The 18672-nt window shown below is 36.4% G+C and overlaps 1 protein-coding gene across 5 annotated transcripts in view; it reads right to left on the bottom strand.

The window, feature by feature from the left end:
- The window catches only part of GLRA2 (glycine receptor alpha 2), a 129518-nt gene that overhangs the window by 88053 nt on the left and 22793 nt on the right, over positions 1–18672 (bottom strand). For all 5 annotated transcript variants that reach the window (XM_068683442.1, XM_068683446.1, XM_068683453.1 and 2 more), the window contains exon 4: positions 11962–12185. In XM_068683442.1, the coding sequence (XP_068539543.1) occupies positions 11962–12185 (224 nt within the window). The remainder of the gene's footprint in view (positions 1–11961; positions 12186–18672) is intronic.

Raw genomic sequence — 18672 nt, 5'->3', positions numbered from 1 at the left:
ACCTTTGGGAGCAAATAGCATATGCATTAGAAATATAAGCCATTAGAGAAGAAAAAACATACATTTTGTAGACATATAAATGCCATTGAAAATATGACCCTTACTCCTTTAAATATTTGAAGTGTTCTGAAAATGCTAACTAGTCTCATTTTACTAGGTAATCTCCTGGATTAAGGATTGAGCTGTTCAAATTGCTGATTTCCAGTATTGACAAAAGACCGCTTCTGCATTTTTTTCCTGAAATGTTGATATATCAATTTCTCTTCCTTCTTTTCAGTCATCTTCTAAATATGGATTAGATTTTTAAATTTCATTTCAAGAGTATCTTTATGTAAATGATTTTCTAAAAGGCTGCAAAATGTCATCTTCTTGTACTCATTGAAGAAGATATGGCCTATCTACCATTTAGATTTTACTGACTGTCAAGCATGGATTGTAGGATGACTGCTTCTTCTCCCCTTCATCCCTTTCTCCTCCCCCAAACCCTCAAGGAGTCTGGGGGCTTGACTACATACATGGGAAGAGGTGTCTATTCTATTAGTTTAGTATGAAACTAATCATTAATCAAATGCAACCATCTACAGCTTTCAAGTCTCCCAGGGATAAATTGGTCTATCTCCACAGATGGCTAGATGGATATGTCCATTTCTCTTCCGCAGGAGAGCTGAAAAAATTATTATTATGCTGGTTCACACAAAGGTTGACATCTCTTCTTTCCCTCCCTAACCAACAGTGTCTTTCAGAAAGGTTAAATTATTTTCTGCTTACCCTGACAAATGGAAAATAACTTCTATTCACTGATTGATGAGGTTAGCTCAAGATACCATGCCATTACAGCTTTATCTCTACTTGTTGTTCTTCTTAGCAGAGTAGCCATTCATAGTTAACATCTTTGCCTCTGTAACCCTTTTTACCAGAAGTAATGCAAGCATTAAACCCAACACTTGTTGCCTAGTGTCATCTGTAGACCCACTGATTTTCAACAAGATTACAACAAGCTAAATGTTCTGCTCCAAAAGTCTGAAGGAGCTCAAATGAAGTCTACAATGGTGAGTCACTTTATAGCACTTGACACTTTTTCATTATAAATAAATATGATCCTGTATGCGTTTCCACACTTAGGTGCCATGTCACTACTTCTACATTTACATTAATAGTGAAACAGGATCAGAAGTGCGTAGGCTGATGTAGCTACCCACATTGCCTATAACAATACCATTGACAGAAAAAGTTTCAAAAAAAAAAAGTGTCTCAAATTTAGTTGGCAAATTCAAGAGATGCTCCCAGAGATTTGGTACAAAGTGCAAGTTTAACTGGCAATTACATTGATGAGTACTTTAATCATTAATAAAACAGAAGAAACTGTTAAAGAACTTTTTTCTTTTATTTATTTATTTTTTTTTTTTCCAGGCATGCCACTCCCAAGGCATTTAAGATTCATAAACAACAGATTTTGTAACCACCCCCTAGAAGGTAGGCTCAGGTCACACAGGTAGCTCAGGGAGAGTGCTCTGGGAATGAGGACTTTAGATTTTGCAGCTGAACAGGCAGGGATCAAAACAAAGCTGGAGCTTCAGCACTCCAGCATATCAGGCACAATGCCAGGGATGGCAGGACACCCTGGAGGGGAAGTGAAAGTTACTCTCTTCTTTCCTTTGCTCATCCCACACTCAAGGAAGAAATAAACCCTGGAATATTGCAAATAGAGTATGAACAGAACAAAATGCAGAGGCAGAGAATGAACAATTGGCCAGCACTGTGAAAAAATAATAATAAAAAAGAAATCACTAATATTACTGAGTGATGTCGTGGCAGAGGCAGGGCTGTAATCAAAATACTCTAGAGATCCTCTTCATAAGGTCTCCTTCATACACTAGGTAAATCATTCTAAGCAGCATTTGCTGATGTTTCTTAAATGTCTTCAGAATTAATGGACACTGCTCATATTTCTTCACCTACAATTTCATTCAAGATCTACTCTTTTTTACCCTGGTTTCAGCAGAATGTCATAAGATATCATTCAGACTTGGACTGTTGGCTTGTCTTTCTTTCTCTTCCAGCTCAACATCTTTCATTTCTATTTTCATTTCTGGTAACCCCAGAAAATCCCCTTATCAGCTTTATCCAGAGGTCATTTATGCATTTCCTACTTCTGCAAGCAGAGAGACAGAAGGCTGCACCCACCCTCATTACAGAAAACATAGAGGAAAAGAAAAAAAAAAAAAAAAAAAAAAAAAAACTGTGGGAAAATAAATAGCCTGACAGCATGTTTTTAATCAGAAACACTCAAGCTGGCGATCTTTAACACCTGAACACTTTGTTTTTGCAATGTCAGTGTTTCCTCCAGATGGAAATAGGCTGGCCCTCAGATGGGCCAGCAGCAGAGCTCAGCTCACTACATATGCCCTAAAAATAGCAGCTGTAGCCAGTCATCAACATCCAAGGAAAAGCCTGTGGAGGGAGGTTGACATATATGTGCAGCCAAGGGAGCTCAGAGGTATTCATGTGCACTGCAATGAAATCCTGAGCTCACTGGTGCTCTGTGCTCACCTCATTCCTCTTCATCCTTCATTCCCGTCCTATCCTTTCTCTGATCCCTGGACATACTTTACCACCTCCTCCTGTGCTTGCTCTTGCACCCCACATTTCAAAAAGCCTCTTTCCTCTTCATCCTTGTTTAGCATTATACCTTTCCCCCCTTTCTTTCCTGTTGCCCTGTCTTTTATCCCAGCTCCTGCCACACACCACCCCCACCTCTCTTTGGAGACAGGATCTGGAAGCAAAAATTAAACTGCATTCTAACCCACTTCATGTTTATAAGCAGCTAATACAGCCTGATATGTTTTGACTGCCCCAAACCTCACTTGATGTAAGCGATAGCTCCCACTCAGAAGGAAGGCATTGAACTCACAAGAGAAAGGCCCTGTGGATCTTCCACACCAGGTGTCTGACAACAAGGGGAATAGCTGTTTCATTAACAAACCTGTAAGTGTGGCAGTTTGTGAGTGGGCTACAGAACACCAGCTGCCTCGTACCATTTTTATAATGAGAAATAACTAGAATCAGACTTAATTACAGAAATACTGTTGGAAATTTAAATAGTGCTGGTGACAAGGGTACAAGTCATCTCTATCTCCAAAGAAAGCATGATTAGTTTCCAGAGAGTAAGAAGAGCAACAAACGCCTTGCCATGAGTGGGCATGGTATCAAAAATAACTTTTTGCTTCTATTCTTATCCCTTCATTCTTTCAAGCTACACCCATCTGCAGCTTAGCTGGTGGGACAGGCAACATTACTATCTGGGAATTTACACTGCAAACACCAGAACACAAGTAGTGCGTGCACGGTCATGTCAACATTGGTCACTTGCCATTTCAATGAAAATTCCTATACCTGTGCAAAGCCCACAGTCCTGGGTCTGTCAGAGGAACTGGGATTTTTTTCATCATTGCCAATTCTAAAGATGCTATCATAAATTCCACGATTTCTGATGTTTGTCTTAATGCTCTGAGCTGACAATAAAGGTAAATATCTTAGCTTTTCTTTTCTCTCTTTTTTTATTTTTTTTTTCCTGTTGGAAAATTGGATTTCTGATCCTTTCAGCCACTGAAAGAACATAAAAATATTGCCTAAGCACAAACAGGCAAAGTTCCCCATTAACTGGCAGGGGAGATAGAGTTGCACAGCAACCGTGACAGCATCGCATGACATGGGAGCAAATGCCATTTAGACTAGTGGCACTGAAACAGGCAGGAAAATGTAAAATCCCCTTACATTTTTCCCAGCCCCATCTCATGAGTGATCTGTGCCTGAAATTAGGGCACACACATTGTTCATATATTAGAAGACCAAAACAACAACAACAGGAAAAATAAATAAATAAATAAGAAGAAGAAGAAGGAAAGAAGAAATGGTTACATTCATCTTTTAAAAGACTTTTAATTGTGTAGACTATCTCATTATTTTTCAGAGATCTGACTCATCATTTTGAATGTCAATTCTGGTAATTTTCACAGTCTACAGGCTTTGTCCTGTTAAATGGAACAGTCAAACTGTTTGCTTTTCCCCTTATTTTTGAGGAGCCCTGGAATTCCTCTTTAATATTTGTTTCATTTCTGTCAGATGGGAACGGGTTGAAGTTGAGCTCAGAGGAGACATGGAGCCTTCTCTGCTATGGCAAAAAGTGAAATGCAGCCTGGAGTTTCACGTAATGCTGTTTATGAGCGTGCTGTCTCTCCCTCCAGTGCTTTGCTTTGCTTCATGGACTGCTTAAAATGGGAGCTGGCACAGAATGAACAGGGTGGTGGATTTCTCATTATGGGCATCCCACTTCTCATTGTAATGCCAGTATTGTCTGTAAATACGCAATGCCAGCACACGAGTTGCCAGCAAATGATTTCCTGATTATTGCTCAACCAAATCTGTGGAATGACATTCAAGTATGATTTCATGTAACAGCTAAATTCTGTAACCACCTGCTTCCTTTCCAGGAAGAATATTATTTCATCTCTCCATTCTCCTCTGTTATTTTCTATCTTAATTTTCCTGCAGTATGTGTTTAGGATGCTGCTGCTTTCCTCCTGGAATGATGACATCTCTGTACTAAGCCATACATTGCAATGCATTTGGCAAAAGACCTCCATCCCCGAGAGCAAGTTCCAGGAAAACATGCTTTTTTTAATGCCATTTACTTAGAAAAGGCTCCTGTACCTACAACTTTTTCCATCTAACCTTTGACTGCTCTAAAGTAAGTTCAATGGTTAAATGCAGTGATCAGTCACTAGCAGTCAAGGGCAGACATCACTGTTAACCAGGAGAGCAAGCATGCAGATGTGTGGCTTGGCTTTACAATCCTATTGGCTTAGCTATCCAGAAGTAACCAGCTGCCAATATTTTTTGATCCTGTCAGCCAAGACAACTGCATGTGTACAAATTGATCTCCAACAGCATTTCACAGTTTTTTAACTCAAAAAAAATAAATAAATAAAATAAAAAAGCCTTCCTTTTTATTTGAGACACAAAAATATAGGGCTGTAGAAGTGACATCTTGGACAATTAAATATGGTCATCTCCTATCACATATAGTCACATCATCTAAGCCCTTTCAAAAATGATCATGGTTCATTTACTGATATTGAGTTCCTTCCTATGCCTTTCATTATTTCTGTTGGAATATTGTTTTAGGAATTCGAAGTGTAGATGGCTGGAAAGGCTATAACTTCCAGTTTAAGCTTTCTCATGACCGGCTCAGAGCCTTTTGTTCTCTTGGCAGCATCGCCCTTCAGTTTATGTAGCTCTTCTGTTGTGTTTGGATTTACCTCACATCCAATGTTTTTGTATGTCAGCTGGAGACGTGCAACGCATTAGAGGAATTAGTGAGGCAGTACATGTTCAAGTATAATGTCCATATCCCCACTTTGCTTTAAATGCCTGATGAAGTGAAAAAGCAACTAATTTTGTGTCATTAAAATGTAAATTATTCTTTCCTTAAGCAAGATGATCAATGGGGTTTTGACAATAGCTGTGCTAGTTGCATAACAAAGTACCTGCATTAAGCTTTATTATTTATTTAGGAGGGTTTATTATTTTTATGCAAAACAAGTACATTAGGCACAACAGAAAAACAAGGGTATTGGAAATTCATTGCTAGAGACTCAGCCAGGATTTGTATGTAGATTAGGAGGAAATGAGAGAGACAAAAGTGGATGATGGGAGGGCACAGTTAAGATGTTAGGGAACCATACAAAAGGATGAGAAGCATCTGAGACCATTTAATTAAAAGACCCCAAAAGGAAGGGACATGATGGTGGAAGAAGAAGTAGGAGGAAGGGCAAGAAGGAAAGAAAAAAAAAAAAAAAAAAGGTAAAATGTGGGGAGCTAATCATAATCCAAAGACATTGAGTTCAGCAATAATTAGAATAGCTACTTGTCCTAAAAAAGGACACAACTTTTTAGCCTTTGAAAGCATTATTATTGTAATTATGCCCATGTAAAGACAAATTTGTCAAACTTGTTGTATTCATATAGCATGCAGTTACAATTTCAGAAGTCACCATATCCCAGTAACAAACAATGTATAGTTTAATAAAGTCTAGTGGTTCTAGCACTATTTATATGTCTGTAAAGCCTCTACCTATAGTATAGAATAGCTAACTCAAACCTTTATGTTTTCTATTTCAAGTAGAAGTTCTGCATTTCTTCTTAAAAGTCTTTATATATATATATATATATATGTATTTAATGTAAGAAAGTTACTTCCAGACATATGAAGATTATTATTATTATTATTATTATTATTATTATTATTATTATTATTATTATTATTATTATTATTTTCTTTTGGAAAGTCATGGCAATGAACATGGAACTGGAGTTTTGCCAGTGGAAGAATAAACACTTTTATAAGAAAATGTTCATGTGCTGATTGAGATTCACTTCCAAGGGACAACCACTTCCTTGGCAATATCAGTATTATTCTGGTAGAAGTTGGGGTAATAAATATGAGTGTGAGGTAGGAGACAAGGGTTCCTACGTAGCAAACAACCACTTCAATTGTGGTAACATTCTGTCTCCTCCCCCTCTGCTAATCTGTCACATGGAAAGACAATGCTGTTAGTAAAGTCCAAATCCTCTTAAATCCCAACACTAGATTGTAAAATAAGATTGAAGTCACTGAACTTAAGCACAGGATATGTGCAGAACTGTGGAACACAACATTTTCTACAACTGTTAGGCTAGACTTTGTCGTGCTGTGATGATCACACACAACAATGTCATCAAGTGTAAATGGAGTTACGTTGCTGGGTAGCTGATAAAGTTTGTACCCTAAGATTATTGTTTAAGATCCATGCCTGAATTTACTGTAATATGGCAACAGATCTTGTAGTAACACTACAGGTCTAAGATATACTCTTATTTGTAAGAAACATTTTTTAGGAGGGTAATGGACATCATTTCCCAAATACAGTCTATTGTGAATGGAAAACCAGTGTAACTTATGTATCTCCTAAATCTGCTTTGCATTTTCTTCCCATAGGACAAAGAACACAGATACAAAGGAGACTTACACAGCACAGGACTTTCACTCAGAAAAACTGAATTATAGAAGTGTTATAGATTAATTCTGATGATTTACATGAGTGATATTGTAACCATAGATTTTAATGTAACCCAAAATGGTGCCCTGAGTCTAACCCCACAGCGAGGTTAGACTCAGTGGTCTGTCAATGAAGAGTCAGTTTTGGAAACTTGTGAGTAACACGAGTGGCACAGAGGATGGTTTTGTAAATAAATGTGCTGTTTTCACAGATACCTCTCCTTGGTTAAATAAGTAGGAGAGAGCTTTTGGATATGCCAGCTCATCCTGTTAGATACTTTTTCCAAATGGAGGGTCTATAAATCACCCCCAGAAGAGCTGCACAAATACAGACAAGCCAAATATCTTGTGTTTCCAGATTCCTGATGCCCTAGCTGCATAGTGTTGCTCTCTAGTAAACACCACCTTCCTCTGTAATAATATTTAACAATTAAATCTAGGTTAAGAGTTGAAACCATGCAGAAGCAATTGTCTAAATAACTCCAAAGATAAAAAATGCTATTTTGAAAGACTTGAGGGATTTCTTCCTAGGTATTTCATTGCTCTTGTAACAGGAGTAACAAAAATAGGACAGAAAAATAATTTGTGATATGCTTAAATCTCCTCCCTAGAATTCCATATAAGTCACTTGTCAAATTATGCAACACCTTCTAAATTCTTTGCATATTTTAAAAATATGAAGTAATCTGGTTTGTAACTTTGCCTGACTAAATGTAATGGAATGACATTTCAAAATACAGATTCACAGCCTCTGTGGCTATTGGAAGTGGGAAAAAAAAAAAAAAAAAAAGTAGTAGAAGAAGGAGAAGTTCCAGCCTCTTTACCTTCCTGGCCAATATATTCCAGGTTCAATGGATCAACATTACTGTCGAGTTATATCAGCTTGTGCATCAAGCTCATATGACTGAGATGCAATTAAAATATTAAAAGGAGAGGGGGGTAATTAATTTGTAGAAAGGAAGGAAGGGAGGAAGGGAGGAAGAGAGGAAGGGAGGAAGGGAGGAAGGGAGGGAGGGAGGGAGGGAGGGAGGAAGGAAGGAAGGAAGGAAGGAAGGAAGGAAGGAAGACACTTTGCTAAAATAACCTTTTTGGCAAATGCTAATATTCTGAACTGGCTGGCAGCCTGGAATGAATTTTTGGGAATCAGGTAGCACAAATTTGCGGCTCAGAGAGAAAGCAAAGTCTCCTGTGTGGTTCTTTAGCATTTTACTGGTGTCCCAGGTGTCCACAGTGGGACAGAGAAGATATGATCCTTGCCCCTGGAACATAAAATCCATTGAGCAGTGTACACAATAGAAAACCCAGGTGTCATATGGGATTTGAGTGCCAGGAACAGGCCTCTCAGTACCATCGCATAGCACTGCCATTATTTGCAAGTGTGTAGTCCCTCTACAAAATCCAGTCCATGCAGAGATCATTCAAGGGTCGGGAGCTCAGAGGGATGAGTCACAGGCATCTGGGGGGTGACATTGTGTGGGATGAGATTCTAACTCTCATTGTTTTTCAGCATACAAAATATACACAGCATAACCCAATTATATTGAATGCTGCTGTAATGAACCCCTCTCATTGAGTGCTCTCTGCAGACTGCTTTAAAACAAAAACTATTGTTATTTAACTGTTTTCTGCAGCTCAAAGAGTGCCACTGAGACTGATCCTGAATAAAATGCAATTGTTTGCTGAATTTAACTTTACTGTAACTGCTGCCTTTTAAAATACATGCACCTCTAAGAGCTGTGGCCATGTCACTAGTGACAAAAGTGTACATTTGTGGTATTGAATAAATCTGGTTTCCCTTCCCAGTGTTCTTGTTCTCTCTGCAGTACCCAAGGGTTTAAATCAGTTTTATCCAAGGACCTAGTCTGTGTGCTAGTTTGCTTCCAGGGCTGGAGCAAAAATATCATCCTCCACCTTAAAACTTCAAGTTTGTCTGTCCTTTAAAATGATACAGAATCTTTTGCAAGTATGAAACTAAACTATTATTGCTCCATAATCCTTCGTGTTTCCCATAGCCATCACCAAATCTCTTACAAATATTGTAGGCTCAGAAGCTTTCTCCATATTGATCTTTCCTCAGGCTTTATATAGCATATATACCATGATATCAATATCTGAGATTAAAACAGATACCAAGGTAGTCATCTGAGCATGCAGAAAATATCTAAAAATAGGTTTAGACTCCTAAACTTACATGATTCATAGGTGAGTACATCAACCACTCTGTCTTTATTTTCTATAACAACTCCCAGTGAATCAAATATAGATCTAGCAGTTTACAAGCATGAGCATGATAATTAATTACTGTAAGGTAAACAATGACTGAAATCTACGCCATCTCTACCATCACCAGTGAATGCAAGATGGCTTATCCCTCACTGAAAGGAAGACACACAGCCCCATGCTTACCACAGGATAAAACAACTCCCAGAGCTGAGCACTGTGTTGGGAGTAACACAGGGGTTGTTCCCTCAGTGACCTTGAAATAACTTACCTGACCACACATCTCCTACACCAGCTGTTTCTTTTAAGTAAAATATCGACCTATGGTTTTCCAAATTCTTTTCAGAAAGGGCAGGATTTACCTCTCACAGCATTTAACAGCACAAACCATCTGTGCCTCTGGTATAGCATATTTCCCTGTTTAAGTGCAGTGTACACGTATAGGGAAGATGAACACTGCTGTTGTATAATACACACAACTTGTTTTTTACCCATTAATTACCGTGAGATGTTTTAAGTTCATTTAATAGAAACAGTGCATATTTATACAAGATTAATTTGTCCTTGATTTTATTAAATTTGGAAATATGACAAAACAGCCTACACTACTACATTTCAGACATATTTGTGAAGTGCTTTAAACATTTAGAGCACACTAATTGCTAAATGTTAAATATCACTGTGTGAGGTTAAGTCCTTTTGGTGTAGTAGTGAAAATAGCAACATTATACCTTTCTCGGTGTACTGAAACCAATCACTAAAATATTCTTGTTTATTTCAACACAGCACAACTAAAAGCAACAGGCAACAAGCATCTAGAGAATAAAGACAAGTTTTTCGAATTAATTCTGACTTCAAAGTCCAGTACTCAGGAAAGATTTCTTCGCTGTACAGTGTTATTCAAAATTCTATGCCATGTGAGAAGTACCAGGTAAGCCTTTGTTGCTGTTGTGTGTTACAAATGAGAAACAATGAGTTTTGCTAAGTCCTTGGTTGGAATACTGCTTACTCTACTTTGTATGAATTTGCATTTAGGTGTGGGAATTTTACAAATGTGGTATGACAGCTTGAAATATTACTTTTCCCGCATGGACAAATGTCAGAGAAATTATCTATCTGTATTCAGAACAGCACCCAGCTGCACTGTTGCCTCCAATAAGACAGTGTCTGATGTCATTCAAACAAGCAGATGCATTCATTTCTTTCCCAGGATGAAACAAGAAATATTTGTAAGTGACAGCATATTTATCACTCCGCTAGTGCTAGCTTCATCCTCCTATCCTACTATTTTTCTCAAACTCTTCAGGTATGTCAATTTGAAACCTTGCTCAATAAATGTATATGTCCCACACTGGTTAATCTATCCAAACACAAATGGGGTCTTATTGAGTAATTTCCACTGGAATCAAGTAAAATCCAGTACTCGGTGACAGAGCACTGGAACAGGCTGCCCAGGGAGGTTGTGGAGTCTCCTTCTCTGGAGATATTCATGGCCCATCTGGACACCTACCTGGGCAACCTGCTCTAGGGAACCTGCTTTGGCAGGGGGGTTGGATCCAATGATCTCCTGAGGTCCCTTCCAATCCCTACAGTTCTGTGATTCTGTAATTCTGTGAAATGGAGAAAGTGCCATGTTATTATTTATTAATCTAGCATCCTACACAACACCACTCTCCTTAACCTGGATCAATAAAAATTCCTTAGTGAAAATCCAGGTCACAAACAGAATGCCTTGTCAGAAACAACTGTCTTCTGAATTGATTTTCCTTACCAACAAGTAAATTCACTAAGCAATCTGTTAAATAGATACTACCATATTTACTTTCCACAATTCAAAAATGGGAAAAACTAAAAAGCATTCCCAGGAACACACAGAACAATACATTTTTTTCAATCACCCTAAGAGCAGTGGGTTTGCACCTTTGACTACTTATACTAAGATAACGATGCACAATAAGCTCAATGTCAAACAAAAACTGCAGATTTGCTGTAGTTTATGCCTGTGAAATGCAGTTGATTCTCTGCATATGTCCTGTTTCATCAATCATATCCAATCATATTTTGTCAAAGTGTTTATTCATTGAGCCTAATTCCAGTCACATGACACACATTTCAATGCACTTAGTATTAAAACAAAAGCTTTCCATAATTCCAGTTATTTTTAACTGTGAAAAGATACATCCGATTACACGGCCACTCACGTGTCATTTACTGTGTTTCTAGCCCATTTTTACCTAAGGTTTTCAGAAGTCATTTAAATAATATTCCCCTTTAATTTTGAATTACAACCCACCATCCACTGAAGAGCTGATTTCTTCTCTTTCTAAGAAGGCTTGAGCTAATGTTGATGGGAATACTGAGGAATACCTATAAAGAAGTAGACATCCTTAAGTTTCCAACAAGGTTAAGAAGTACTGCTGTGCCACTTTCAGACTATCTTGTGAGAAGTAAAAGCTTAGCAAAGGAATGTAGGCATATTTTCTTTCTACCCTGTTGTGATTAAGTCTCAATTCAGTTGTACACAAGGGACAAGAAAAAATTAAATATGTAAAGTATGTTCTGCAAGCCATATCTGCATCCAGAAAAGCAGGGATTGAGAGGAAAGAATAGGATGAAGAGCAGTAAAATAAAGTTAACTGGTTTACCTGATACTGTACAGCACTTTTCCAGTCTTAGAAATCCTTAGCAGCTTGTTGTCTGTTGTGACGTCATGGAAGTTTGCTCCCTTCTCATTGGCAAAGAATAAATCTGGTTTCCAAATAGAGTCCAGCATAGAGGGATCCAAATCCAGGGAATCATCAGGATATTCACTGTAAGCCAGGCGTGAGTCGTTCCACTGCTGTCTCAAAAAAATGTTCACTCTGTAGTCCTACAGAAATGCCATGTAAAAAGGTTACTGAGCCACTCACCAAAATTGGAAGCCCACTTTAGCTTTCATTATGCTATTACACTTATTACAGTACCAGTGTTACAGCAAATATTTATGTTATCTTTTGAATATGAGAGATGTCATTTGAAAATTAAGCAGTGTAAATGCCATACTGAACCAAACAAACACAACTGGTACATTTTCCAAATCAAAATTACTTCATTGATGAAGAAAATGTTAACTGCAGCCTCCAATGTTAAATACAACCTTCTTTCAAATGCTATAGATTATCCCAGTGGTACTTAGAAAGTCAGAAAATATTGTGGCTAGCTATATACAATTTCAACAAAGATACTATAAAACTACTAATTTAAATAAATTGCTTCCAGTGTGTAAATCAATTATTTCTAATGTACTCATGAATAGTTGCTAATTTCAGTGAATCCAGATTTGTAGAGGAGAAATTAAATCAGCACTTCTTATTTACTGTTTGCATCCTTATTCTATCTACCGTATGCTTTTCTCTGTATGTTATTTCATTCACTCCTCCCTTCTTGCATCCCTTTAAAATTGTTCTAATTGCATTCTTTTGCTGAGTGGTCTGTTAGTCACAACTGGGAAGACAGCAATTATATAGAGGTTCATTTAGAACCAACATTAATACCGTGTCGAGAACTAGCTATTAAAAAAGAGTATGAAAAGAGCTTTCAGTGTCTAATATAAAACCCAAAAGAGAGAATGGAAAGCTTCTAATGTCTATTCTCCTTATCCTGAATTTACAAAGTCAGCAAATAAAAGCATCATCTCCCCCATCTTTCCCTTCTCTTATAGCATATTTACCTGAAATTGCAGCACTTAGCTAGTCTGTGAATACTTTCTTGGAAATATATCTACTCTTCCTCTAAAGGGAAAATATTTAATAATATTTATATAGGTTACATTATCTGAAGGAATACATTAGCAAATAATTCTGCCAAAGGAACAAAAGCCTTACATTTACGATTTGTTTTGTAGTAGCAGCAGTACATTAAATGGCAGCGCTGTGCTTTTGACTTGGAAAATGTATGAGTTGACATGGGTTTAGTTAGGCCACTGAACCTTATAGTCTAAAAAAATCATCATTCTTGAAATGTAAATAATTTTTTTCACTCTGATTAGACCTGCAGTAAGCAGCTTGCCAAATATACAAACTCTATGGAATGAGCCCCACCAAGCTTCAGCGTTTCCCACCATTCTGTCAGTAAGTTCATGATGAAATGTGCTGCTGCTCAGGAAGAATATTTCTAACATCCAAACAGTGGTAATTTTTGAGACTATGGAATGATATTTCACAGTCTTACTAGGAACGCGTATTTTCTCATTTTCATTATCATTTCCATACTAGCTGTTGCGTAGATGTGAGTCAAAATATGAACATCTAATCAGAGCAAGACACACCAGATATAGGTCTAAGAATAGCATGTTTATTAAAGATACTTAGAAAAACATGTATCTGCTTTTCACAAGCCACCACACTTTTATGATGGAGTTGTTTCATGCAGTTTAAGATCAAGTATTAACTTGCAGTTCTGATTTTAAAAAAATATTATCACATCTTGTGAGGATACAACAAACCTAAGCATACTTTGTCTTGTCTCCTGGTCTTAAAAAATTTCTTATATGTTTACATGGGACAGTATCAATAAAAAAGACAGGAAGGCCCCTGACCTTCATTCTACATCAAAGGCAGGAACAGCCATCAGTGATTGACACATCACTATATAATAATATACAATTGCTATTGCTAGTTTAGTAATTGTTTTTAATTTTTATTAAAATAAGATATGTAATGAAGTCCACAGAAAGCAGAGGGATTTTTCCCCCATGACACAGAAATCATAAATCAGTCAAATCAGCAAACTGTTTAGAAATATCTAACAATAAATAAATGTGCCTTCATGAATTTCAGTAGTTGATGATCTAGCTAGCAAAAGCTAGTCTGAAAAATCCTTATTCATAGAGGAACCTCCATGTAATGATATATATTATACCAAAATCATAAATACCAATAGAGTTATACTATCTTTTCCAACACATATGTAGGTTGAAAATATATCTTCATAATTCATAAATATGTTAGAGCCATCACACCGATACTCTTTAAAAAGCTTTTGTTGGTGGTGGTGGTAGTGGTTTTTCTCTGCAGACTGTTGTTAGAAGCAAAACAGCACTGAAACCTTTCTTTATGTCTGACTGGCTTTACTATCTATCTATAAATATCTATATCTATGTATTTATGTATATATAGAGATATTTAAATAAGAAATAAAAATGGAAATATAAATTGCATATCAAAATACCAGTTACTTGTTTTCTCATATGCTTGCAGTATAAGCAGCCAAGAGGGATGTGCATTTATACAGTCAGATGTAATCGTGCAGAATTTTGAATTTACTTTTTCTGTGCTAATGTTGTAGCTATCTTATAAAGATAAATTCTCCTGAGAATGATACCACAACATGGAGCTCAGGCAGACTATAGTGTGTATTCTGTGAGCTCCTGAGGGTAGGTGTGGGTGGACTGTAGTAATCCACTCCTACACTACCACAAGTACACCTGCTCCACAAATTCTTTCTGACAGTACCACTGTTTTGAATGAGAAGTGTGGACCTGAAGTTTAAATCTCTCTGGCAATATTGATGCCAGCAATAGCTCAAGGCAACTCAGATAAAGAGTTTTCCTCTGTTCTCAAGACATAAGATCATGGTAATGCTAACACACTAAAGGAATATTCATCTGATCAGTTTTATTAGATTTACATGAAGATTTAGGGACTCAATCCACATATATACTAAGTTTCTGTTATAGGAATCTAGAGAGAAAAGATTTTTCCATTCACTTCATGCTGGGCAAGGTCAGGGATGACAATTCCGTAGCCAGCAGGCTCACTCCCCAGAACTTCTGCAAAGTTTTGTGTTCCTTTGGCCTCGAGCACTGCTGTGTCAGGGAGTGCTGGAGATCCCCACTCCCTCTTCAGTCCTATTTACTAACTCTGATCTTACTCTCATCTTTGATCTTAGCCTTCCTCCCATCTTTCCCTCCGATCCCATTAATCACCCAGGTGTTGAGTCAGTTGTCTGATGCAAATATCAGACTTAGATGGTCTTGCATACATAGGAAAGGCTAACCATAGAGACTACTCTCTCTCCAAGTCCTGAACATGAGTGCTAAGTGGAAAATAGTGGCTTAATCATTGATTTCAAAGCCATGGAACAGGAAAGTGCTTGATTAACTATGCATCTAAGCATGTAAGGTGTCCTCAATGGCTTCATTGGGAGTCCTTTATGCAGTGAAAACTAGACATGTCAATTGCTCAACTGACATCTAACAAGCTTATTTGTAATATGCGTTTTCTTGTGGGAATATCATCTATCCAGCCACAGCCAACTTCTATCCCCACTAAAGTTTTTAAAGAATGGCTATTTTTTCTGCTAACGTAAGTACTCAAAACACAACTGGAATTTGATGCATTTATCCCAACAGAGAACCTGATGCATAGTATCAGTCATTAATTACAGGGCATAACGACAATAATAACATTCTCACTGTTAGTCATTTCTGTAATTAACAATTAGTTCATCAATGCACAAACTGCTCTTAGCTTCTCCTACAGCTGATAGCTAAAAAATCCTGGTCATTTGTGACACTGAACATCTGAATTCCTTGGGACTCTGCCCAGCCTGATGTAGATTACTCATCTGTGATACTCAACTGGAGTCATGCTGTACAGTGGATTTTCTGCTGAATACTGCATGTGTGAATGCTTCCAAAAATAGATAAAAAGCTTACTGGCATAATTGCTTTATTCTGTGAACTTACTCAGGAAAATCTTGGCTCTTTTTCTTTCTTTCTTTCTTTCTTTCTTTCTTTCTTTCTTTCTTTCTTTCTTTCTTTCTTTCTTTCTTTCTTTCTTTCTTTCTTTCTTTCTTTCTTTCTTTCTTTCTTTCTTTCTTTCTTTCTTTCTTTCTTTTTTTTCTTTCCTTTTTTCCCCCACAACAATTCTATCAATTCTATCTTGACTCTGATCTAGCTTTTTTTACTATTTTATTCTGGTATAATATACATCATTTTAATGTGGAAGAAACTGTTTCTTTTGGAACAAAGAAAAACCAATCTTTATACTGTCCCACATGTGCATAATAGAGCAGAGAGATTAACATATTTGCATTTTGGGAACAAAATTCATGACAACTTTGTGGAATTCATCCACTTGGAGACAGCCAGCACAGACCTCTGTTTTATTTCTCAATTAAGGATTTTAGCTTTTAGAACACATTGGGCATAGCACATAGGCACAACACAGAGTTGTGCTGGCCTTCACATAGGGATAAATTTCATTCTGGTGTTTACTCTAATTGGAACAAAGAAGCTACTACTGCTAACGTTATTGAGAACTTATTGAATTAAGTAGGCCTGGGACTGTAATCCTGTTTGCCATGTTCATTTCTTCTATTGAAAGTCTCTCTAACAAGTTTTCATCTCCCAAGGTTTCCAATGCAGCTCTTCCAAGCTATATCTTGATAATGTCACTTCAGTATCTATACATGGTTTCACTTACCATCCCTGTCCTCTGAGACAAGAACATTTCTTTTTGACTTACAATCCAGGGTCTTAAATGAATCTTTTAGTTTTATGTCAAAACTATCAAGAGTATTTTATGAATAAATGAATACTAGGAATCAAACAAAACTCATTATTTACCAAAAGGGATGCCAACATTTTTACCTTGATTGCATCTATTTCAGAAAGTCAAAGTAGATGAAACTGTAATTGATGTCTGCCTCTCAGAGCAAATTTAAAACATCCTAAAACTAGTCATACTAGTCATTAAATAAGTGACAGCATTAAGAAAATCAATATTAAACCATTGAACAGCATCTAAGGGAACACTTTCCACAATTTCAGCAGATATTATGAACAAAGCAAAATAAGAAAGCCAACAGTCTTTGTATTCATCTACTTGAATGTTTAGCTGTTTTCAGCAGAATGTGTTAATGAACATTGAAAAGGTGCACATTAACATATTTGATAGACGGTAAAATGCAATGAGGGGATTTAATCAAAGCAATGAAGGAGTCTAATTAATGCAATCAGCATTAGGTCGTGCAAATATTTTCATTGAATGCCATCTTGTAAAGCCAGTGACATGCAGGATTTTTTGCTACTTAAAGCTATGTTGATGTCTCTACATCTTAAGATCAACAGACAAAGCTGGATAAAAAAGGCTACATTCATAACTATATTTTCAGAATCTTTCAAACACAGGAAAACAAAGTTTTCCAAAAGTAATAAAATTTGTCTGTTGATCATTATGTTACATCAAGATTACATTTTTTATGTCATTTTAAACTTATTTTTAATTTCTTTTTTTTTTTAAAAAAAAAAGTTTACAGATACGTATACAGATACAGATACGTACAGATACATGCTTATTTTTTATCTGTGTATGTTATAGTTGTGTCATTTATAAAAGACTCTCCTATACAAATTAAGAAAGCAACCTGCCCTAGTAACTACTTGTCCTTTATCTCTGTGAAAATGTTAAATAGCCGTTGTTGATTTATTTATTTATTTTTGTATAAGTAAAAATATTTAGGAACATAGGACTCGTGACTCAACATTCCTTACATCTTTCCCAAATGATGGTATAATTGCAATTACATTTAAATGAACTATTTTAATATTAAATATGATATTTAAGTTAGGCAAAATATCTGCTGTTCCTTAAGAATGCAAAGATTTCAAGGCATCTTTTATCCCATTAAATAATAATAATAATAACAATAATAAATATATATATTTTTAAAACTCTTTTGTATAACTTAAGTACTTTTCTAGGTAACAAGTTCATTTTTTATTTTTAAGAACTCAGTCCTACAGGATGTGAAGTATCTTTATTGTCTCCAGTTTCAGCAAACAGAGTAAGACCTGGGCACTGTATAGGAACTATCAGAAAACAAAGTAGTGAAACTACACTGCAATCACTTCAGAAGTGTCCATAGCTGTTCGTTACATCCTAAGGTAATGGACAGCTATGTTATGCACATAGCTCTTCCAAAATTTCAGTGAAGGTGAGAGCACCCTTTTAAGTTTATTTTGTGGGAGAGGAATATTAAAGAATCTGAAATAAAGCTGGGATTCGTCACAATACCTTTCCTAGAACAGTTTTAACTCACATACAGAATCATCTGGTAATTATCATAGATTTATTACACTATTATATTATTATATTTTCATCAAAAAAATCTCTCTCAGTATTAACCTAATTGTATATATATATATATACTCAGTTGTATATATGCTTGGATAAGTTAACAGATCTTCTTCATTCAGTGTTTGAAAAACAAGATTAAATAACATCTTTTCAGATGTACTCAGAAAATATATTTATATATATATATATTTTCTTAGGAAATATTAAAGAAAATGAAAATTTAATTCCAGACTA

The sequence above is a fragment of the Anas acuta genome, chromosome 1, assembly GCF_963932015.1.
Source record: "Anas acuta chromosome 1, bAnaAcu1.1, whole genome shotgun sequence".
Taxonomy (NCBI): Eukaryota; Metazoa; Chordata; class Aves; order Anseriformes; family Anatidae; genus Anas; species Anas acuta.
Note: the sequence above shows the minus strand (reverse complement) of the source record. Positions and strands in the feature narration are given on the sequence as shown.